Here is a 23,789-nt window from a genome sequence, read left to right as displayed (position 1 = left end):
CAACTTCATCCAGTCGACAAGATATACACAGCCAGGCTTACGGCGATGACCAAAAATCCCATCCCATTAAATCATCATCACATTCACAATAGGCACCTTAGCCAATGCCTTTCCATCCGCCAACATAGTTTTTCGGTCCAAGTTCGTTCCTAGAATAAGGCATAATTCCTATCCCTGACAACGAGAGCGCAATGAATCCGACCTTGCTGTTCAACGCGGGTGCCGCTTCTACTCACTTTCGCTCCCGCACACTCCCCCCTAAACCCCTCTCCATCCCCGCAGAGCTCTCTGATCCGCTCTCCTAGAGAGTCAGTGACGTTAAAGGAGTATGAAGGCTTCATTCAGTTCCAGGTCGAGAAACGCTGCTTGGTATTTTGTTGCGATAATTCTGCCCAGTTTTGCACATCAACCATTCGTCCCTCGAAGAGAACCCGTATATTTGTGAAATAAAGCAGCCTTGTTGATAGAACCACTTCCTGTTGTATGTCCACCCGCGCGTATCCCGTGCGTCCTAGAGGTCGTCCACAATTTCCCGAACGATATTGGTAATTTGCAAACCAAGAATGTCTTCGCGATCATGGACTGGCTTTCTCTTCCGACGGTTGACGCCGGCGCGATTCCAAAATCCATACCACCCTACTTACTAGGCTGCGATAAGCCCTATCTGTGCCCAAGAGAAAAAATACCATCTATTGCCTCGATCTAATTTTTTTTTTTTTTTTTCCCTTACCTGCATCCTGAATTATGCAAAACTTGTCTACAAACAAATACCTCCGGCCCATCTGAAGGTACACCGTGATTGCATCCGCTATCGTCCTAGGCGTTTTTGATACCAGGAGACTGCCATTTTTCTTCATCCATCAACCGTGGCATATGTATCTGCAAGCAGGGACGATGGTTTTGTGATCCAAAGATTTGACATTCCATCTCCATCGGAGTAACTGACATAGATATCTGCCGAAGGAACCCCCAGTGCCTGGTTTTGTGGGGATCCAAGATGAAGGACAATAAATGTAGCCGGTTGCTATGTGATCCATGTAGGATCGCAAAAATAGATTGAAATTTTCAGTCCGTCTAATCGCAATATAGAAACATGCTGGTACTACTCCATTTGAATTAAGACAGTTTGAGTGAATGGTACGACTGCTGTATTGTTAAACATATGCCTACAGCTGCTGCTCGAGATAAAATGCAGAGCAAAGAAAAAGGGAAATTGAAACACGCGAGATAATAAATAGATAAACACAAACCAGAGAGGGGAAGCGAAAACAAATGCATGACAATTTTTCTGTTCCAATCATTCAACTCTCTTTGCATGAACCAAAAAAGGTGATAGCAACTTCACTTTCCCATCATCTATCCATCTCATCGCGATTATCATCTCACAACGGGGAGTTTCGCCTCGAATTTGAAAACAACGTATAAACCGGGCAAGAGGGCAAAAGAATAAACGGTTAAAATTTGGCCGTTGTTTAATAGACGAGAGGACATACGAAAAATACGAAAAAATACTTAAATATTAAATCATCCCATTTCCCATGGCTCGCAAAACTTTAAAAAAAAGAAAGAAACAGAAAAAAACCAATATGCGAATCATTTCTGAACAAGTTGAAAAATTCAAGAAATTAAATAAACTAAAAAATGGAAATCCCTCTTGCCCTGTCGTGTCATCGGTCGGTAGACCATATCTCCCTCCTACTGTTGTTGTTGTTGCTGCCTGAACTTGGGCCTCCATGCCTGCGTTCCGCTAGCGGGTGGGTTAGAACCCTCGCGACTCTCAGGCGCAGGTGAGGACGGTGCTGGACTTCTGGAGAGTGATTTGGGAGGAGGAACAGCTTCCCGGTTAAACCGTGGAGGCATACGTTCAGGTACTCGCTCCGGCATGCGTTCACCGTTGGCAGAAATATCCCGGCCAGCAACGGCCCGTCGCTGTGGAGGAACATATCCGCCTGTTGTCCGGGGAGGCGGAAGCTCTTCCTTGGCAGCGGGTGCTGCTCCCTCAGTTGGGGGAATTGCAGAGCCGGCCGCGGCCTCCGCCTCCTTTGCAGCCTGACGCTCTCTCCAGGTAGGGCCGGCACGCCCGACGAGGTTAAGCCTGGGAGCAGTGCGCTCCGTAGATTCAGTGCGTTCCATGCGAACGGGAACAGCACCAGCTTTGCGAGCCTTGAGTTTGGCCTCGGCTTCCTCTTCTCGCTTCTTCTGAATCGCGGCTTTCTCATCGAGTATTCTAACAAGGGTATTTATTAGTTAACTGTGCAAAGTTGCAGTCAGACATGACAGCAAAACCATACCTTCGCTCTTCCTCTCTTGCGGCCTTTTCCGCAGCAAGTTGACGGCGCCGTTCCGCATCCCGAGCAGCCTTCTCTTGTTCCTCTCGTTCGATACGCTCCTGCTCCTCTCGTTGGCGTCTCTCCTCCTCTTCCCGTTCCATACGCTCGCGCCGCAAACGTTCCTGAACTTCCTTGATCCGCTGTCTCTTCTTATTCTCGAATTCCCTCTCTGCAGCCTTACGATTCTTTTCAAATTCCACATGTCGTTTCTCTTGAAGGTTCTTTCTGAAATCATTGAAGTATGGTACTAGACGACCTAGACGATGCTTGAGGGCAACATCTTCCTTATGCTTCAGTTTGGCAGCGGCTAGGGTATCCGCTTTGTTCTTCTCATAAACCTCGAGATCAAGCTTCCTTTGTGCTTCGTAGTCTGCAGGCAGGTGCTTAAGCTCCTCCCGACGATACGCTCGCTCCAGGTGGTCAATACGCTTGGCTGTTATTCGGACGCGGTCGTTCAGCTCATTTTTCTCCTTCTCAAGTTGAGCCAACTTGATGTGTCGAAGGCTGTTGCTATCCAATTCGTCCAAGTTGATTTCACTAACATCGATGCCCTTGACTCCGGTCTTCAGCTCCTCAAGTTGTTTCTTCAACTCTTCTTGCCGAATACGGTCTTTCTCGTCCTTCATCCGTTTGCGCTCACGCTCAAGGTGTTCATCATGCAATCTGCGTTTCTCAGCTTCTTGGAGTTGCTGTGTACGAATACGCTTCTGTCTCTCCTCCTCTTGCTGTTTCCTCTGGAGTGATTCTAATGCTGCTTCCTTCTTTTTCTCAATAATAATTCTACGAGACAGAGTATCCTCGTGTTCCTTCGCGGCACCAGCCTTGGCCTTGGCGAAAGCAATTTGCTTGGCTTGGATGCGAGCTTGGTTATATGATGGGTCAACATACATGCAGGTGAGGTGAAGAGTTTTGGCTAAACGCGTAAGTTGAGACCTGGCGATTTCAGCGGGTGTGCTTTGGAGTCTTTGAACGGATCCCACTTCACTTTCAGCGGATCCAGCAGCACTTCCAGGATGCATAGCCTTGGCGGAGGAGAAAATATCGGAATCAAAAGTAAGGACGCCGGAAATATGATCAACACGAATAGCCAAATCACCTTTCTTGCAGCCATTCATGATGAATTTCTCGATCATTGAAGTGGTAACCTGGAATGGTTCTGGGAATTGGGCAAGCTCATGAACAAATTTAACTTCAACAGATTCGTATACCTGGGAGAGTTGTTGGAAAAGTCTTGTGAGGATAACTTGTTGAAGGGGAAGTACGTATTTTTCCATTTCGGGGTCGGCGCCAATTTGAATGAGGATGGGGGAGATTTTTTTGCAAATGGACAGTGGGTGGAAATCGACTTCCAGGATGTTGTACAAGTCCCGGATTTCTGGGCGGCAGCGAGTAAGTAATCCCTTATTCAAAGCATCTTTGAAAAGACCTGCCCGAGTTGGAGCTTGAGGCATGCCAAGAAGATTGGTCAAACGGGTATTCTTGTTCTTCCGCACTTCATCAACATCAACGAGCGCTCCGCGAGAGCGCGAAGTGCTAATGACTGGAATCGACAACGCTGAGAGAAGAACAAAAGAAGCGGTCTTGGTCATCTCAGCCTCGGAGACAACTAAGTTGTCCTTCTTTGAACCTGGTCCTGCACCGGAAGATTGGCGGAGGAGATTATAGTAACGGCTCCAAGCTGCAGCGTGAAAGAGGTAGTTTTCGCTGACCAAGAAGATCCGAGTGAGTTTTTCATAATAATTGGCCATCATGATATTCTTGGCTGGTCGTTTGCTGAGGTTGAGAAGAGTGTGGATATCTTCGACGCTGCGGAAACCCTCTTGCCACAATTCTAATTCAACAGCGACGTTCAGTTGTTGAAAACGGGTATCTAAATGACGCTGCAGAGTTTCTGGATCACTCAGGTTGATGGCGTGCATCTGGCTGGAGTATTTTGCTGCGTTCTGAACATGGTTGCGGAGCAGCTCACACAGACGACGGAACTCAGTCTTGCGAGTGTACTTCAAGCAAAACTGGAAAGCTTGGAGGGCAGTTGCTTGATACATAACCTCCAGACGTGCATTGTTCTTCAAGATCTCAAGAACAGTGCGGTATGTCTCCCACAAGAATTTCAACCATGGTGTAACAATGGCCCGATCGGTTCTATCACGAGATTGCTCACCAGAAACGGTTGCTAGAAGAATAGTCTCAGGCGTCTCGATAGCATCAAGATCTTCGATGTTTGTTGACGGAGCAGCAGATTCGAGGGACGATTGGATCTCATCAGCTTTAGCCTGGGCTTCTGTAACTTTTTGCTCCGCTAATTCAATAAACTTTTTCAAAACCATCTATATTCAAAAAGACACGCAAGTTAGCCGTAAGTGTCCAAAAACCGGTTTTGTTGCCATTTATCGATATCATCAATTCCTTCCCAAGTAGTCGGAAATACTTGAAGTATGTCCTAATAAATAATAAACGGGACATGCAGCAAATACAAAAAAAAGCACCTACCTCAATAGTGCCAACATTGCTATTTTGCGCAATGTTCTTATATTGATAAAGGCCATCCTTTGCGGATTTTCCCTTTCGTAGATCTACACATAATTCGACGAAGAGAATCATAACCGGCTCGAGGCTTGCAATGGGACTGTTGCGTGATCGTTTGGAGGCGACTTGTTCGTGGAGAACCGTCAGCGCAGCCTGCTGCTGGCCAACAGCGATGAGCTCTTCAGCTCGCTATCCAAAAAGAAAGGATTAGTTTTGTAAGCCCCAAATACTCCATCCCCAGATAGGAAATATCTTACCCTGAGAACATTCTCAGGCCGGATATGTGGTGGAGGCGGCATATTGGGCAACCTCCCCGTAAACAGTGGACAAAGGGTGGATTAGGAAGGAAATCTCAAAGCAGTCAATTTGACAAGGGTGTCCTTCTGCTTCCCATAGAGTGACGGGGGACAGGTTCGTGAGTCTCGATAGAGCACACGCGTGCAGAGTATATCGAGGCAGTCAGCTATGCTGTGAAGGGTCCCCCAGAAACGCAGAGGGATTTGGAGTTTCTGTCCGGTGATGGGGTTTAGCTTCTTTTGTGGTTGTGCGAACGAGAAAGAGAAGGCGAAAATTGTGTGGGTTCCAGGCTGCGGCTCCGCTTCCTTACATAAGCGCGGCGCTAGCTTTGTAACTATCACATGACATCACGCTCAAAAGTTCAAAAAGGAACGACGATGAGAGCTTGAATATATATTGTAGGGGAAACTCACGAAGATAGTTTGGAGTGAAAAGGGAATTAGAAATGTCCTATATATCACATTCCTACGGCGATATGCCCGTGCTCATCAAACCACGATATAAAAAAAAATTGTGAAGAAATTGAACATAACTTCACTCGGCGTTCAGAGTTGAAATTGCATAAAGACCAGAACATGTGAGAATACCTCTTCCATCCAAAATGATGCTTTGCAAAAATCCATTCCGGTAGGGGTAATCAGAAGTTTCAGTCCATCGCAATACCAGCTAACCAATGCCGTCCAATAAGTTCGAAAATATACCTCGTTCGCCCAAGTTTGAGAATAAATGGACTCCTTTTAATGTGCAGCATAGGGGAAGAGAGTATGGCCATGGATAGAATTACCATTGATTGGAGGGCTGTTTCAGCAAACGTGATCGGAAGTTGGTTTTCAATGACCGAAACAGCTTATCTCAAATGGGTTCCAGATCGCAGCCTTGTCGTGCTTGCGAACTCCCCTTCACGAAATAATGGTTATTGGACCCGTTCAGTCCTAAGACGGGTCAGCGTCATCCCAATGCATTTATTTGCCAACCAAAGAGTTGATGTCAACTCAAGCGTTTCAATAAGGCTGACTTGATTTTTTTTGGTTGCGGTAACATGGACGATTACGACCATATGCTTTGCTTTGCGCCATGTTGGTGACTGGTGAAAAGACCCAGCATGGAGAAGCAGGGCAACTGTGACGGCGAATTTGACGAAGTATAGAAGTGCCCACTCGCGAAAGCTTCAGATTTCACACAAAAATGACTCCACGCATTCCACTGCACCAAAATGGCAATCGATCAATCGTAGAAGTTTGTCAAAAAAAAAGGATGAAGAAGGAGAGAGCAAGAGAACCACATTTTAAGTCAATTGAAACATGCGGTTTACTAACAATTACCCCGTTTGAATTCTCTGGGCTTGTCTTCTATCTATGTATATATATCCGCCATATCAAATGACGGTTCTAAAACCTCTACTAGCTCCCCGCAAAACGATTGTGGTAGAGCATTCGGCGTCAGCCAACCCTCTGCATGCGCCAATTAATCCCTATCCGCCGGAGTTAGATATATTCAGGGTTAGGGATTGACTAGGGTGTGTTCTGCGCAATAGATGCCATCTTGACGAATCTGTCAATAAGCTGGGATGGCATCGAGAAAACATGCGATTGGAGGCTGAAACCAAAATTTGGAGACATTGATAGAGTGATTCAAATTACCTGCGAAAAGAAAAACACAAATTGTACCGAATCCCATTGCAGAGAAGGAAAAGGCGAGGAATTTGAGAGTCAGGGTAACCGTTTTTGACAACGTTCAATCTCAGAAATAGGTAAAGTATCCATATTGCGCCTCATATCTCAAATAGATGATAATGCAAAAGAGCCTTTTTCTCCAAAGGGTACGCCGTATTCTCTAAATTAATCAATATGGGCAAAATAAAGGAGGGAGAAGTGCGTTCAAAATTGCGAACTTGCGGCCAGGACGTTGAGAATTTTATGAATCATTCATTATATGCCATTCTGCTGCTCAGTTAAGAAATGAAGCAAACAGTCCGTACATCGCACAGAACTGTGAGGGGGTATTAAAACCAAATGATTACTGGGTTGAATTATTGGAGAGTTTAGTTGTAGGAACAGAGTCTATGGATGACGTCAAAATAGACTCGATATACTTTGCAAAGACGCCCAAAGTTATTCAATATCTTGAAGTCATAGAACATTAAAAAAATAGGCAATATAAAGGGCCTTTCTTGCTTTCGCCAAATAAGTATTGATGCTGGCGATGAATTCCCAGGTCCGATCTGGATCGTAGCAAGTGCAGCAGTGAATGTTAAAAGCACGGAAAATTTTTATCCATCGCACTTTGTCATTCCTTCTCCGAAATCTAGTCCATGTTTGCAATTCGCCTTTCAAGCCTCACTATAATGAGTTATTATAATGTGCCTTATATAACCTCTTGAATAAAATATGTTGAATTGAGCATTTTTGACCAACTTTCTTAGTCCCGCCTCAGGGAATCAGCCATCATTCATACGCCAAATATGGGAAAATGGCAGGTATGCTCGCCGTTTGCGCAATAAACACAAAAATCGATCAAATCCCCTTGATTGCCTCCCGAAGACTTGAAAGAAAGAACGCGCCAGAAAGTCAACCACGGGAGTAGGTGTCGTTTTACAAGCTGACAACCTCTCTGTTCTCGAAACCCCTCGAAGGAAACTACACCAAATGCAGAAAGAGGGAGGCTGTCCATGGAAATAATATTTTCGGCTATTCTGCAACTGGCTGGCCGCGGCTGCAGGACATAGGAGGCAGACCAGCCGGTAGCCAATAATAGAGACGGACACTCGCAAAAGGAATTATAAATACCGTTTGAAGAACGGAATGGAATGGGCTTGTCGGTCTGTATTCAAAGAGCAAGGAGGGAAGAAATTCCGAGTCTGAGGTTGAGCTGGTCTGTCATAGTGGCTACATTCTTTGCGTATATATTTAATATGTTAACACTCATGCTTGGCTTTTGTAAAGAGGATATCACTTTGGGGGTTTGGAGTAGGGGAAGTGGCTGGGAGCCATCCACACCATGTCGCAGGCGAAAGGTAGATGAGAAAAGCCAAACGCCCATTCAACTGAGTCTCAGTCCTCAAAATAAGCCCATAGTAGTATTTTTGAACAACAATGATCCTCGCTTGCTCCTCTTCCCAGTCTTCTTTCCCCTTCCACCCCAAGTCAATAATGTTTCAACATTTGACTAGCCTCAGCTTAAGGAAGAAGAAATAACCACGCGGTAACAGCGTGTAATCGGTTAGCCAGCTACCCTGGCTGGCGGGAGCAAAAAGTTGCTGCAAACAAAGGCTCTGATGTACCGTCGCTGTGGAAATAGGTGCGGAGTGACATCTAGCCGGCTTCTTTGCTCCTGTAGGTTTGATTATTAGAATACCAAAATGACAGCCCAGCCGCCGCTAATACAGATCCATACCGACTAATACCCGCTAGGACACGCCAAATATACTAGCTGCTCCACCTCTACCCCCTTTTGGTACCAGCCGTACGAAAATACCCTCCTATCACGTCTTTGTGCTCGCTTCTCCCTCCTGCGAACAACCATCGCCCTCACCACCACAGCCAACACCTGCTACGTCTATCTTCACCACCACCAGCTTGACCATTGTTGCTCGTCTCTGCGGCTCCAGCGACGGGACGGCCATTTTACGTTCTGCCAGAGTATCAACAACTATTCCCATTTTCGAGCCGGCTCTCACCCTATCCTTAACATTCTCTCTGGTTTCTATCTACCCAGGAGCCAGTTCTCCGTCGACGACCCCTTCATTTCGACCGCGCGGGTTCATTTCCTCCAGTCTCCCCGACCCCTCGTCTTCCTAATTCTTCGATACCTCCTAAAAGCCGTCGCAAACTACCTTTTTCAAAGGGTAGTTCGCGCCGTCACTTGCGCACCATGCCGCCTGCGTACGAGCTTCGATCTGGTGGAGACGTAAAGAACAAGAAACAGAACATGGCCGAATTGAAACTACGACGCTTAAATGAGCTCAACATAAGGTTGAAGGAAGACTTAGAACGACCGCGAGTTAAAGTATCTGAGGCTGCCATGTCGTGAGTGTCTCCCCTTGCTTCCGCCCGGAAGCCCTATCAGTCTGGTTATGCGAGTAACTTCCCGCATTTGAGCCTTGGTACCACATGGCTTGTTCAGGATATGGGAAGATACATTGGCTTACTGCTCAAATTCCTTGCTTCTTTTCCGCCATTTTTGCAGACTCATCAACTATTGCAATAATACGAGAGATTTTATGGTGCCTTCTGTGTGGGGTCAGGTAAATGACTTTCCCTTCTCCTTTTTGGTTAACCTAAACCGAAAGCTAGCAAACTGTGCTCAATTATTCAATCATTCACTAACATCAATATCAATCCTCTCTTTGATTTTATAAAGATTGACAAACGCGAAGACCCATATGCGCCCCAACAGTCAGGTGGATGCTGTATGATCATGTAAAAAATGATGGATGGATAACAATCCGAGCGTCCATCCATTTGACGATCATCCAGACTCAGCACCTTTCATTTACACCCGGATATTTTTCGATTACACAATCCCTCTCTAGTTCTTTCATGCAACGACGATCGGATTTCCACCATTCACATGCTCCGATTGCGTACCTCATCATCTCACCGGCATTTTCGCAACCATATTTTCCTTGCAACGAATACGAACCAAAACCACTTTAAGAGACCATGCATGAAATGAATAGCGTGGGCGGCTCATTCTCTTACGTAGTTGGGTTAAGTCATTCCCACAGGGTCGCAAGGACCTTTCTTGCTTCCATGTTTTCACACCGTGCTAAGAGGGGGTTTATTCGTCAACAAAGAATGATTCGTATTTGTGTATGTTGAAAATATGCGCGGTCGCCTTGCTCAAAAATCACTGGACTCAAAAAATACACATTTCCTTTTGTTTTGGCTGGCATCCTGGGCTGGAGACCGTTTATTGGCATTTTTCGTCGGCTCTTCTTTAACGGACAATTCATCTCATTTCTTTTGTCTCCGGTTCTATTTCCATGTTCTCTATTTCATTGGATTATCACAATCCATCTTCTTTTTTTCTCCTTTATTTCTACCTCTTCTTTTTGTCCACTTTAGCAGTTATATCTTCTGTCTCTCATATTCACCATTATTTATCTTTATCTCGATATTTTTCATTTTTCATGGAGGGGATTTTGGCTCTCCTTTGTTACCTTTGTTCGTTGTCCTGGATTATTATCCCCCTCTATTTGTTCTTTTTTCCCCTTCGTTTTCTCTTCTCTTCACTTTTCTTCTTTTTTTGTTTTGATTCTTTTTTTTTTTTTTTACAACCCTTAGGCAGTGAAGTCGTGGATCTGAGTACGACATCGTTCAAATCGTTTCTTGTAAAATAGATTTTGGGACGAAACGGCAGCAAACAGTGAAAGCTAAAATATAAATTTCCCTATCTCCTTCCCTTCAATCCCGTATACCCCCGTTCCTGTCACGAAACATCAGCAGTATCCATTGGACAACTTTTGTCATTTTTCTAAAAGGGATGCCGCTGACGAATGTCGAGTGGAGACTACACAGATTCATAAACACCAGTATCATCCCTCCAGATTTACCTCGCTTGAACTAATTCAGACCAGCCAGCACCCGACTGGCAGCGGGCCGAGCAAACGAAAAAGATTCCGCTCTCGGGTTTCTTCGTCATTTTTCTACAGGAACGAAAGTAGTCCTTCAACCAGACCAAGAAGAATGGTCCGAGGCCTTCATTTTTACCACTCCCTCTCCCTCTCCCTCTCCCTCTCCCTCTGTCTCCCTCTCTCTCTTTCCCTTCTCCTTTCCCATGGTGAAGAGTTCAATTTCCTTCTACAATTGATATTTCTTTTATGAAGGCCGGCTCTTTGTGTCTTCCCACGGCTCCCGCCAGGCAGTGCAGCATTATCCCCCTTGAAATAAGCGTAATGGAAGGGAAAAGCCTGTCAAATATATAAAATACACAACCTATTCCCAAGAATCGGGAATGCCAGCTTACCAGGTTCATCGCGAGCCGCGGGTTGCTTCTTTCAAGAATGCTACATTCACATGGAGTAATTATTATTATTTAACTTCCCGTACCTATATATAGCTTTCCATCAACTTCTGGAACAAATATATGCAATATGGGGGAACCATCGGTGCAGGTATTTCAATACCGCAAGTGCAACAGAACCTTGGAACATGTCCCCTGTAGTTTGCTAGCTGCCTAGAGGTTGCGCTGTGGTGCTGACAGAAAAGGTTGAAAAAAATAAAGAAAGGGAAGAAGGGAAAAGAGATGTATGTACAGCGCAAGAAGAAAAGGTATTGGCATTTAGAGGGGGTAATTGGGAACTGTCAGGCCATCATAGCGGCAGGTATTGATATTATTTCACTACTCCGGGGTCCCCAAGTTCTTAGTCAAAATAAAATAGAGCCAATTCTGCCCATATATCGGCTTTCCGAACCATATGCTATCCATACTCATATTCACCGGCATTATGAACCAATCCGGCCCTTTCGTCTACCAAATCAATATATTCACCCATATAATCATTGAAACACACCAAGGACCCTGGGATTCAGTCCCGTGGAACACATATATATAAAGCTAAATCATAAATAAGGAGGAGATAAGAAAGAATGTCCGACCTAGCCCTAGCCGCACCGACCTCTACTACGGCCCCAACCTCCAATAGCAACAATAATCCGCAACCGAGACAGCATGAGAATGAAGATGAAGCGGAAGAAAAACCAAACCTAAACCAGCAATCCGCCATCCCTCTAGCAGAAGCGCATAAAGCACACATCCACCTACCTCGCGTGACGATAAAGTACTGCACGCAGTGCAAATGGCTGCTCAGGGCGGCATATGTATGCCTCCCTCTCTCTCCCTCTATCGTATCGGCCCCTTCCCCCTTGGATCTAACCGTTGCCACTTCCAAATAATGCAATGACGGTTTTTCTCTAATCCATGCTGTAGTTCGCTCAAGAATTGCTCTCCACGTTTTCCACGGCGCTGGGCGAAGTCTCCCTCGTTCCCGCCACCGGTGGCGTCTTCGTGGTGTCCGTCCTGCATCAGTCCAGTGTCGATTTCACGGATGCGGAAACCGTGATATGGGACCGGAAGATGGAAGGCGGGTTTCCAGGTATGTTTCATTATTATTATTATTATTATTATTATTTTTATCATTTTTGTTTTATGTTAAATTTCTCGGAGGGCGGTTAGTTAGTGGTAGTGGTGGTTTCAGTCGAGGGAGGGAGAGAAAAAAAAAAAAAAAAAAAAAAAGACCCCGGAATCCTCAGTTTTCACTTTCCTAATATCTACAACGCGCACAGAAACAAAGCAACTAAAATCGCTTGTCCGCAACATTGTTGATCCCTCGCGGGATCTAGGACACGTTGACCGTGCCCTTGCACAGAAGAAAGGGGGGGGGAAAGCAGCGGAGGGTGCCGTTGATACAGAGATGGCGATGGCGGCAGTGGTGCAGACGCAAGCACAAGCAGGATCAGCTACGGCTACCACAGCTACCACAGCTACTAATATCTGCAAGGATTGTGAGTGAGAGAAGGTTTAATTATTTTTTTTTTTTTTGGTTTGTGCGGGGCGTGTTCGAATGAGGCGGCGGCCCCTATCCAAATTGCCATTGAAAGGGCGTGATAGATCGATCAATCGAGGGCTTGGAATTGGAGTGAATGAAAGCGTCGAAGAGAATGGCGTCTTCGTATAATGAATCTAATACAATCAATATATACCTCTTCTCTTCTCTTCTCTTCTTTTCTTTTTTTTTTTCAGTAAAAGTATATTGAATGAAGCACCACCTTAGAACGCAGCCATGCCAGTCAGTATTTCTGAATTTTTATTTGAATTTTTTTTCTTTTTCTTTTTCTACTTTGTCTTCCTAAACAATACCAGTATGTCCATATACATGACGAGCCATACCAAAATCACAACTAGGAAGAAAAAAAAAAAAAACAGAGGAGATGAGCGGGCAAACGACCCCCCCCCCCCCCCAAAAAAAATTGAATGTCACAAGGACCGCCAGCATCATTGCATACATTACACGCCGAGACTCGAGGAACATGATATCGACAAATATCCAATATCCAATAATCCAATATCCAATGTCCAATAAAAAGGAAAAGCGTCCGAAGAAGAAGGAAAAGACCGCAGGCTGAATATGAGAAGGAAACAAGAAAGATAAGAAGAGAGGAAAAGAAATAAAGCCGTAATTCATTCATGATCAGATGCAGTGAAAGATAAATATCAGGAGAAAAGCCAGCCAGTCGCCGATCGCCAAACCCCTATTGAAAATGGAGGGGCCAAAGGAGTTGTATCCAAGCACCCCCTTGCTGGAAGTTAAGGTAATGAAACCAAGAAGAGATAAGTATATATAGGAGAGAAGAGAAGTAAAATCAAGAAGAGTCAGCAGCACATGCTGCAAATGCCACGAAGATGCAAAATGAAAAAACAAAAGAAAAAGAGAGAGAGAGAGAGAAAAGAAAAATCAGATTAAGTCTGGCATGATTGACCATCACAATCGCCTCCCAAGACCATTTCAGTTTTTGTTTCCTTCTTTTTTCCTTCTTTCCTTTTTTTTCTTTTCTCTCTTCAGCTAAACCTGGGAACCCCAGCCCCATCCAGCCGCCGTCGCCGCCGTCGCCGCCATCGCCGCGCCTTTCCCGCCCCTGGTATTCCGTCCCTCCATGCCAGAAGAGCCATATGCCACAAATAGGCTAAAAAATGGAAACCACAGAACGCCACCTCCCGCCCCTCCGCCAAAATGAATCCCAGAGCGGACCCGTTATGAAGAAATCCGCTGACAATGTAAGAGACCGGACTCAACCGGGAGCCCAATGCAGGGGAAAAAAGGTATTTTGAATAGGTAACAGGCAGGTGAAGGGAGGGGAATCGATCCTTCACTCCCTATATATGTATATATGTATAAATCGGGGAAATGAAAATAATAGGAGGAATAATCGTATCCTAGAATTATTGACGTCCTCAGTCATGTTCAGCAGAGACGATTTCCCTGTTGCGGCGCCAGAAGGCAAGCCGTAAGCGACTCCGTCGTCGAGGGACAGTCCGGTTGTTGATCCCATTAGTGTCGTGCATATGGTGGTTGGCTGGAGAGAAATTGTGATGTGCGGAATCGGTCGACATGTAGTTATTGGAGGGGGGGTTTGAGTTTGTGATGGTGACACCATTCCCTTGGGCATGGTGGCCGAAGTTTTTGTCGATAAAGGCAGCCATAAAGTGTGGGGTTTTCCCATCCTCGACGTCGCTGTGGAAGGTATGAAGAATGCTTGGGCGCCCAGAGTTCGCCGGATGTGGCACAACCATGGGGCTGGCACGACTGCTGGTCCCCAAATCGCGGTGGTTTTCGGAACGGATGTTGCCGGACGGACCATTTGCTGCATCGCGGTCGAATCCATGGCGCACGCGATCATGTTCATCATCACTACTACTATTTAGACTGCTAAGGCTGCTGGGTTGTGTGGTTGAAGAAATGGGGGTCATAACTGTATTGTTCGTGTCCGTGCTCGTGCTTTGCGTGCGCGTTCCGCTAGTCATGTCGCTTTGGCGATTCACTGTCGTTCCGTTTGAGGCACGGCCTGATGAGCGCTGGAACTGGCGATGACATTGGTAACGCCGGGAATGAGGTGCTTGATTGTCTTCTGCTCCTGGATCAGTATGTCCAGAAGGGTCTGTCGTCGATATTGCAAGGGGACGAGAGCCGCCGCTCGAGCCACGAGAGTCCTTATCAACATCAGAGTGTTCATAGGTTCCACAAGGTTGAACATTGCCAAGGGTTGGTGGTAGGTTCCAGGGGGCAGGCAGGACCCTATGAATATTGACAGCCGACTCATCCAGGGGAGTTTCGCTGAAGTCTTCATTCTTAACATCCGATGAAGGAAGATGTGAATCGGATTGTGCCAATGGTGTTGTTGTACTGCTTTGGATCAATTCTAGTGACATCCTGCTTTGTACCTCTCGATTTATTATCTCCCGCCATATCGACTTGTTCCGTCTTATTTCCACGGTGGTAAATGCCATATCTGGTAGCAGATCGGCCAAATTTTCAAAAAGAGGCAGGGCAAATAATTTTATGAAATCGATTTGACTTCTGGCGAGTTTAGGAACATTTCCAAGTTCCGGAGGGCCACCGAAGAGCGCCGTCTCCATTCCGATGGTCTTCTCCATGTTTCCTTGCTGGGCGAATTCCTCCTGCAAGACATTTGTCCATCGTTTCGCAATGTCCCAAGTGCGGGCCTGCACGAATGTAGCGGTTAGATTATGCGAGTATATCAAAGAGAGAGGTGTAGCGACAAATCACGTACCACGTTGCTAATGTCGGCGCATTTCATCAGTAAGCCACAAAGTAAGGCCCGATTAGTCTCTATTTCATTGTCTGTCCACCGGTCCGTCGAGTCGGTTTCATGGTATTTCTCCCGAAGTTTGCCTAAGCTTTCCATGAACTTGAAATGGACACCCATATCAGTCGCAAGGATGGAGCTGATCATCAATTTACGAAGTTTCATATCCATGACAAATGAGGGCCAATAGGATCGTAGAAGCTGGGAATATGCAGCGCAGTGGAAGGATTCTAGAACGGAAGTATCGTTGTACAGCTGGGCTAGCGGAGCATTCAACCGGACGAGAAATACATTGTTCACACCCGGATGACCAACGTCATGTCCAATGGCTGTGATCAGGAGGGTTAAAGCGTTGGCAGGGGTCAGCAATAATGCCATTGGGCTCACTGCCGAGAGTCGTCTAGTTCCATTCGGGTAAGGGGGTAGGGCCCCGATGCTAACTAGAAGGTGAAAGGTCGATTGTAGGACATCTATAGCGTGGCGGAAATTATGATATAGGACGAAGCTATTGTATGTGACACGAGTGGCAAGCAAGAATGAACGAATTTGCTCTAAAAGTACATGTAAGCTTGCGATCAGAACCATAAACGAACTTGGCTATCGTAGCCAAAAGGAATTTCTACTTACCCGAGGAGATTCGCCAGGGTTCTAATTCCGGCATTTGCAATGCATGTTCTAGAATTACGGTTCCGGCATATACAAGTTCATCCTCTGAAAAATCATGGGCTGAGAAATCCCATTTGCCGATTTCAGCTTCAACGAGTCGTTTTCGTGATGGTAGGACATGAAGATCACTTGGTTCGGGTGAGTATCTTGGCATGTAACGAAGGTTTCCAAGGAAGTATGCAGCATACCTTTCATATTTCTCCAGCTCCTCGCCGGGATCACATATTTGTTTCATTAGTTTAGTTACCCTAGAAATATGTAATTAGTCTTGAGTTAAGTCGTTTATGAGTGAGTTCATTGCTGCGCTAAGAGGGGGGTACTGACATGGTCTCTCGAAGATAGGAGTATAACGGGTGGTCGTTCGTACCAACCCATGAGTGTTTCTTGGGTCTCCCGGCTCCTGTATCCAGCAATTGTTGTTTTTTGGCTGACATAAATATTCTATATGCCTGGACTGTGAGGGTCTCAAGCCTTGACGCAGTTAAAGGGGCTACAAGGACATCGCAAGCCCCCGCCTCCAAGCAACGATATACGCACCCGTTTACCAAGGGCAAACCGGTTACAGTGTTCTCAACTAGGGTTTCATGGTCTTCAGCTTTAGCTTCTATCGATCTTTCACAATCAACGCCTTCCCGTACGAAACGCAACAATGCGACGGGAATGGCAAGGTTCACTTCAGTCTGAAGTCTCAGGTTCGCGGAGAATCTGGCAAGAACCTCTAGCATGCAGAAGTCATCCGATTCTGACGAGAATCGGAGAAACCGGCCAACTTTGTTGTTGGATGTCGATGACGACGTGAGGGGAGCCATAGACCGACTTTGAGATGATTGCTCTAGTGGCTCAGATGAATTGTCGACGGCAATGGAAACAAGGGCGAATAAGGGATTAGATTTAGGTCGACAAGTTGCGTTGAGCTCCGTCAACTGTTCGCCGAATGATTTTCTCGAGTTGGAAAGGTAAACTGTATAAAAGGTAATCAGCCATTAGTTGAAATGTTGAAAATTCGGATGATCTTGATAAAATCCAAACATGTTTTCCCACAGGCGATCATTTACACGCGAGATAAATGAAAGATAGGGAAAAAAAAAACCCACACAGGGGATATGGGGAATATGTTACCTTTCCTGAAAATACCAAGAAAAAGCCGCGTATTGGTGTGGATTTCGTCGTCTTCAGCAGCTGAAGTTTCTAATCCAGTGTATGTTCCTCCAGCAGTCGAGTCAGAATTCCTGACTACCCAACGTTCGTCTTTCACACGGTCGTCGAGGTACACAGCGCAAGCTTCTCCAAGCTCCATGCTTGAAATCGAAAATATAGTGATTTCTCGAAATTAGCCTCTCTCTCATGAAAATCGACCGTGTTATCCAACGAGAAGAAGGGGTAATGGAGCGACGATGTCGGGGGGATCTAGAAAATCGGGGTTCTTGTAAGCGATGGAGGATGTCGAGGCGTGTCGATAACGAAGGTGGACCAGGGAAAACGGAGGATGGATCCCCTGGATAGACTGACGGGAGATATGATATCTGCCCTTTCAACACTGCTGTTGCAATGCCCGAGTCGATCCGGCATAGACTTAGTCTGTCGTGTATGATGATTCTCTAGAAACCGACTTGTGACAACCTCTCACCGAAAGTGTTATACCCCTTCCGTAGTTGAAAAATAAAAGAAAAGAAAAAGAAAAGAAAAAAAAAACCTCCGGCTCTTTCACTGTACCAGAACCACCTTTCCTGCCCTTTTTTTTGCTCCCTTGAATCTCGCCTGCAGAGTCCCAAAATGTCAATTAGGCGAAGAGAAAACCCAGCCGCGCCAGCATCGCCCTCAAAAGAAGCACAACGGGAAGCCGCGCAACATCCAGGTTCCTACCGACGGGACATATATAAGACGCAAACTCGATGGGACCCGGACGACTGAGTAAATATGGGCTTAGAGAAGAAGGGCAGCCAGTCGTTCGTCGTCGGGCAACTGACGGGATACTGGATACTGGATCTGGATCTGGATCTGGATCGGGGTGAGGTGGAATAGCACGGTCGACCCTCTATAACAACATTGTGACGGTGGACGCACTAGAGACGGTAGGGGCGTGAAGGTATTTCGATCGTGGAGTTTCCAAGGCCGGTTCGGAGAAGGGGTGGGAGGGTAACGCAGTCAGGCGCAAAGAGGGTTATTGGGTCGGCGAGATCGAAGTATTATTTTTTTTTTAATTTATTTTTCCCCCTTCCTTCCCACGCACTTGTTGAGGGTTCTGCGAGAGGGAGAGTATTTGGTAGGGGATAATTATACGAGGAGGGCTTTTGTTTCCCTTCCCCCCTTTGAGCAAAGAACAACCTTTTCGGCAGGGCTGGTTTCAGAAGTTGTCGAGGGATTGATTGATCGAGGGTGAGAGAGTGCGATGCGACTTCCCGCTTTCCTTGGTGACAAATAGAGTAAGTAGTAAATGCTGCAATGGAGGCTGCGAAGGGAGATCCGGAGAAGAATCGTGATCGTGATGGCGGGAGAGATATTCAGAGACAGGAGAAACAGTTTCCAGAGCTCTCCAGATCACGCACGCGGTGACAGAGAGGCGGAGGCGGCGAGAGGAGAAGAGAAGCAGATGGGACACATTCCAGAATGGTTCAGGGATTGGAGAGGCTAAAATGGGCCAGAAAGTCAGGGCGATGGTACGCGGTATGGTATGGGAATGTACGGGTATTGGGGCTTATGTACGGTATGTATGGTCTTGTACGGGGGCTAGTAATGGGTTCCCGCTGTCGGGGAGAAATAAATCGGATTTTCAAGGTTTCAACTTCACTGGGAAGTGGACGGACTGAGCATGGCTAAGAATATCCTTGGCCAATCGTCTGGCCGACGGGGACTTTCAATTGGCTGGCCGATCAGCCACTTCGCCCTGGATGACGCGATGTGCCCATGTAACGTACGCCGCCCCAGCGTATTTGGCTGGACTTTGTGTGCGATGATGCTACACAATGTACTCCGTCCGTACCGTACTACCATGTCCCACGAGTAGCTAGATACATACATACATAGATAGAAAGATATAGATATATAGATAGATACATATGTTTTGCTGACTGATCACTGTTGTTTGATTCTCGAAGCATCCCAGTGACTGGCGACTGGCCGTTTCCAGAAGCCTTCCCACATGTCGACAACAATACCTGGCCTGAATCCCTGCCCTTTCCCGCAGCCTGGTTCAATTGCAAACAACAATGATGACCTGTCTCTCTCTCTCTCTCTCTCTCTCCCTAACCCCAACCTTTCCCTCGAATCTATGATCATCCAAAATCATGTTACTTGTTGGAGGGGGGGGGGGGGGGGTGGGTAAGGATGATTGATACTCAACCTGGGGAAAGAAAGCTAAGGTTGGAACCGCTTCTCCCCCCGTGTTGGGGACCGGGACAAGTCAAACGGCGGATCACCCATCCATCACCCAAAGGGCTAGCGAAAAGTTTGAAATGGGAATAGAAGCAGGTTGCTTGGGAACTTGGAAGGGAGCGATCGATGGAGAGAGCGCGCGCGCGAGCGCGCGGTTGTTCAAGTTGGGGGGTTGCCGTCCGTGGCACACACCGTTCATTCACCCATCAGAGTACAGATTAGTCAACTTATAATATCGGATTCCAAATATGTACAGATATATATTCCCCTTCTTTTTCTTGTTCTTTTTTTTGCAACATCCTTGTTTCTGGACCCAGAGATTCCTTCCCCCGGGTGGGTGGCATTTCCAGCAAGAAAATAAAAAGTTCAGACATAAAAATAAAAATAAAAATCAAGAAAATGTTGCAACCTCTTGAAGACAACGAACTATATAGGCTTGGTTGGTTGGGCTTGAAGCAACGCGGTTAACTTAGTTAAACGAACGTTGTTGGGTTTTGCCAAGAACCAACCAACCAACCAACCAACCAGCTAGCTAAGCTGGCTTTCCTGGTTCAAGAAAAACGTTGCCGCTGCCAGAGTTGACCCCCCCCCATCCTGATTCCTATTCCTATTCCTATTGCTGAGGCATCACATTATTAAGTGGATGAGATGAGATGGGGTTCTGGGGACTAAAAACGCGTGCCACCCCCGAGTTGCAAAATAATTCCCCCTCCCCGCCTCGTATTCCTGATTAGCTTGGGGCTAAACTTATTATTGGCGGCCGACCGAGTGAGCTACGGCTCGTCGGCCTGCTGCTGGAGGCTGTCCCTCGTGTCAGAAAGCTACTACTATAACACCGTATGCTGCGGCGGCTAAAATTTTCTGTTCGTCTGAAGAAGATGCAAGGTATACTGCGTAAAAATAAAGTAAAATTATTGAAGTTAATACGAGTCAGTACTTGGTAGTTTGTTAAACTATGACAGAATCTACGACAGTAGTATCTAATAATAACCACCTTCAAGCAACGACAAGAGCACCGAATATGCCCGCGCGCCCACCCAAAACGACGGCCACGTCGGCGTTGCGATGACCGATGGTAATCATGGTTTTTGTGACCGAAACCAGCCATGGTCGCATCAGGCAGTTTCTGGTGGTGCTCATGTGCGGAGTATCTCCTGGGTACCAGTACTTGCGTAGCGCATGCAGAAGCGGCTCAGATGAAACTCGCTTCCCTGCTGGCCTGGTATTGAGCACGCCGTGTCCCCTGACCCCGCCCAGTCTCCTAGTTCTCCTAGCTCGAGGAGTTGGAACTTGGCCGTCTCCCCGTTCCCGCTTCGAAAATACTTCTAGAAGGATTTTCGCTCTTATCCTGGGGCCGAGATATCGAACTGGGCTAACGAAAAATTTCCCCCTCCCCCGAAAAAATCCTTGCTCTCCAGGCGAGAATCGAGAATCGAAAAGCCAAAAAAAGAAGGAAAAGAAAAAGAAAAAAGAAAAAAGAAAAAAACCACACACAAATCAATAAATTGGCGTTAACTAGTTCATAAATTGATTCTTGAGGAGAAGTCGAGACAAATCACTGGTGTAAGTTCAACCTCCGGGCTTTGCTCTCTGGGGGGAGAGCTCCTGTTTGCAGCAACCGACAAATTGAGGATAGTTGCAACTTTCGTCTGTGACAACGGGCGGTCGAAGAACTTTGTCGGGGCAAAAAAAAATAAAAACAAAAATAAAAACAAAAATAAAAATAAAAATAAAGACAAAAACCGGAGAGTTGTTGGCCCGTTTGATGTTCTTTATTTATAACGAGAGCTCAACAAACAAGTATCAGCATTGGGACCACAATCGGCGTCCCTGGCTTCCTGTGTCCAGAGCAGAGCAGGGCAGGGCAGGGTAGAAGAAGTTTTACTTTTGACACATCATGCCTGGATGACGATGGGCCTTGCTCGCTCTGATCCACTCGAGTTGTTGCAACTACTGACGTGGGCATCTTTTTCACCCAGGGGTTTGAGTTGTCGCCATCTCCAGTCTCCAGTCGCTGGACGGGGAATCCGCTCTCGAAAGTATCCAGACCTGCGGAGTAGCTCAAACCAGTCTCGAGTCTCGTGTTTTTTATTTCCTTTCCTCAGAGCTTGCAGCGGTAAAATAACATTTTACCACACTTGTGGGAAGCTTCCCGATCGAAAAGCTTACAACGCTGAGCCCGAACAGAGCAGCGATGGGCCTTCCGACCCCACGCGTCAGCAGCTCTAGGGGAGTCGATTCCAGCTTTCCAGCTTGGCCCCAACCAAAGGGTGGCTGAGTTGGGGGGGGATTCCCGGACTTAGTTCATCGTCGGGCAGTAACTACTCCGTCGGCTTGGTCGAAAAGTCGCTGAGAAAAAGAGAGAGAGAGAGAGATCCACCGAGTGGGGTAAAAAGCAAGGCAGGGAATGTGTTCGGGCTAAAACCGTAGTTTTCGGCCGCTATTCCTGCAAGCGGGGGACCCACGCCTTCTGTGGTCACTGGTCACTGGTCAGGCGGGCTCCGATGCTGGGCCTTCCAGAAGTATTTCGCAGCCCCCCAAACACGTATTGACGGGCGTAATATATACGGCACCAGCGTTGGGTGTACCGGTATGGTAACCTTGCCCAGCCCGGCGTTTTTACCACGCCCACAACGGAACGGAGCCAAGGCACGGCTGCTGCTGTGCACATAAATAAATACATAAGGGAGAGTTTTTTTAAAGTTATTCGCATTGCACAGGATAAGCTCCACGGGCGCCGTTTTTATAGTTTATTTGATTTCCTTTGTCACTTTTGCTGTGCGAGGAAAAGCGCTTGCGGACATGGAACTCCGTTGATTGATTGTGTGGTGTAGCCGGGCCAAGGCTTATACCGAATAAGGAACATCCGCTTAATTGGACATCAACAACAATGCCTGACAAATTGACAAGCAACAAAAAAGCAAAAGCCCCTTCGCTAAGCAAGAGAGTTTATCGCATCCAGCCCGTCCTGGGATGCAAACGAGCGACCCGTGCTTGGTATCGAGTTGTGTATATTATCTTCATAGATGGCGTATTCGGAACCAGAACCAAAAATTGGAGAGTGCTGCAAGGAGTAGAAAGACGATGTCGAGGAACAGCAGAAGAAACGCTCTTCAAGGGGCCAACATTGTGTAGCGTGGATAGCGTGTCTAGCGTGCAGACGAAGCAGCGAAGCAGGGAACCAGCCAGGAAGGGGAGCCAGGAAGCCAGGAAGCCGCTGACCCTGCCAGGCGAGTGAGTCTCCTCGCCCTCGCCATTGGCCGCAGCAGCCATCGCGGAGGGCAATAACAGCGCTGATCAATCGTCGGGATTGAGTTTGGAGTTGGCCCCGCCAAGGCTGGCCGGGCCCGGGGTAAATTACGGTCCAAAGGTCGGAATCGGCGGATTTGGGCTAGTTTCGTGTGGGTTTGCTTTTTCTAGTTTCCTGCCAAGGCGATTCCCGAGCTGGACCGGGAGCAAACCCACGGCAAATTCTGCCTGTTTTGGATTCGCGTGGCATCGGGGGCAGTCCGTGAGGGAAAGACTCAATAATCCCGCAACCAAACAGAACGGTCGTGATTCAAACTTGAACACAACGAACGGGTTCTGTGGGCATAGCATGTTGCAGATTTCAGTTCGTGCGACGATGAACTTCTCCTTCGTTTCCCCGGATTGCTTTTGATCCTGCGTCGATGACCGCACAAAAGTTCCATGTGAGCGGCTTGCTCTCTGGTCAGATTATTCAGATTAGCCAGGAGTCAGTAACTACATTACTAACAACGCCCTCCCTGCAGAATCAGGACTTCTCCCTTGGCCCACCCCCAAAGGACGCATCAATGCATCAATGCATCAATGACTCCGGATCTGTATAGTTTTGCTATTATGCTACAGAAACAAGAGACAAACAAACAGGTGCTGAGATCCTGCTCCCGCTCAACGCAGCCCCAGACAATGAATAATAATTTTCCCAACAACCAAAGACCCCGTCAATGCTCTCCATCGCACCACCCCTAGCCCGTTGGCTAGCTAGTTCCTTTTTTGCCAAAAGCTGGGGTTCCGCTGGGTTGGTTTTCAGTAGTATCATGATGCTAAAGTAGACTGATCCTGTCAAAACCAACAACCCTTTCCCCGTCCGATCCCCCTTTCCACGTGGTCTAACTGCCTGTTTTTCCTCATCCGTACTTCCCCGTTATCTAGTGTATGTTGGGAATGACGTCGCCAGATGTCTCTCGAAAGAGACCAGCGCCCGGCGCCTCTCCCATTGCCCGTCAACACATAGGCCCCGCGGACCTCC

General features: G+C 46.9%; 7 protein-coding genes across 7 annotated transcripts; 3 read left to right on the top strand and 4 right to left on the bottom strand.

Moving 5' to 3' along the window:
* Nucleotides 1-1,514: 1,514 nt before the first annotated feature.
* Nucleotides 1,515-5,155, bottom strand: HCBG_00724 (translation initiation factor eIF3a; the record flags this gene model as incomplete). Its single annotated transcript, XM_045427774.1, has 4 exons — nucleotides 1,515-2,227; nucleotides 2,292-4,657; nucleotides 4,821-5,045; nucleotides 5,114-5,155. 4 exons carry the CDS (start codon nucleotides 5,153-5,155, stop codon nucleotides 1,696-1,698), a joined length of 3,165 nt encoding a protein of 1,054 aa, XP_045291749.1.
* A 2,995-nt stretch (nucleotides 5,156-8,150) lies between these two features.
* Nucleotides 8,151-10,262, top strand: HCBG_00723 (uncharacterized protein; the record flags this gene model as incomplete). Its single annotated transcript, XM_045427773.1, has 5 exons — nucleotides 8,151-8,166; nucleotides 8,583-8,791; nucleotides 8,868-9,179; nucleotides 9,340-9,402; nucleotides 9,510-10,262. 5 exons carry the CDS (start codon nucleotides 8,151-8,153, stop codon nucleotides 9,573-9,575), a joined length of 666 nt encoding a protein of 221 aa, XP_045291748.1.
* Nucleotides 10,263-11,743: 1,481 nt separating this feature from the next.
* Nucleotides 11,744-12,666, top strand: HCBG_00722 (selenoprotein domain-containing protein; the record flags this gene model as incomplete). The annotated part of the gene is made up of 3 exons (XM_045427772.1): nucleotides 11,744-11,974; nucleotides 12,084-12,249; nucleotides 12,440-12,666. 3 exons carry the CDS (start codon nucleotides 11,744-11,746, stop codon nucleotides 12,664-12,666), a joined length of 624 nt encoding a protein of 207 aa, XP_045291747.1.
* Nucleotides 12,667-14,105: 1,439 nt separating this feature from the next.
* HCBG_00721 (3',5'-cyclic-nucleotide phosphodiesterase regA) lies at nucleotides 14,106-17,441 on the bottom strand (the record flags this gene model as incomplete). The annotated part of the gene is made up of 6 exons (XM_045427771.1): nucleotides 14,106-15,374; nucleotides 15,443-16,029; nucleotides 16,106-16,272; nucleotides 16,333-16,392; nucleotides 16,469-17,105; nucleotides 17,264-17,441. The coding sequence occupies 6 exons, from the start codon at nucleotides 17,439-17,441 to the stop codon at nucleotides 14,106-14,108; spliced, it is 2,898 nt and encodes a 965-aa protein (XP_045291746.1).
* A 1,047-nt stretch (nucleotides 17,442-18,488) lies between these two features.
* Nucleotides 18,489-19,285, bottom strand: HCBG_00720 (uncharacterized protein; the record flags this gene model as incomplete). Its single annotated transcript, XM_045427770.1, has 3 exons — nucleotides 18,489-18,772; nucleotides 19,060-19,148; nucleotides 19,221-19,285. The coding sequence occupies 3 exons, from the start codon at nucleotides 19,283-19,285 to the stop codon at nucleotides 18,489-18,491; spliced, it is 438 nt and encodes a 145-aa protein (XP_045291745.1).
* A 1,227-nt stretch (nucleotides 19,286-20,512) lies between these two features.
* Nucleotides 20,513-21,482, bottom strand: HCBG_00719 (uncharacterized protein; the record flags this gene model as incomplete). Its single annotated transcript, XM_045427769.1, has 3 exons — nucleotides 20,513-20,883; nucleotides 21,069-21,189; nucleotides 21,402-21,482. The coding sequence occupies 3 exons, from the start codon at nucleotides 21,480-21,482 to the stop codon at nucleotides 20,513-20,515; spliced, it is 573 nt and encodes a 190-aa protein (XP_045291744.1).
* A 924-nt stretch (nucleotides 21,483-22,406) lies between these two features.
* Nucleotides 22,407-22,754, top strand: HCBG_00718 (uncharacterized protein; the record flags this gene model as incomplete). The annotated part of the gene is made up of 1 exon (XM_045427768.1): nucleotides 22,407-22,754. One exon carries the CDS (start codon nucleotides 22,407-22,409, stop codon nucleotides 22,752-22,754), a length of 348 nt encoding a protein of 115 aa, XP_045291743.1.
* Nucleotides 22,755-23,789: the final 1,035 nt, after the last annotated feature.

This window comes from Histoplasma capsulatum, assembly GCF_000150115.1.
Source record: "Histoplasma capsulatum G186AR genomic scaffold supercont2.1, whole genome shotgun sequence".
In the NCBI taxonomy this organism is placed as follows: Eukaryota; Fungi; Ascomycota; class Eurotiomycetes; order Onygenales; family Ajellomycetaceae; genus Histoplasma; species Histoplasma capsulatum.
The sequence above is the reverse complement of the archived record's forward strand: the minus strand, read 5'-3'. Positions and strand labels throughout refer to the sequence as shown.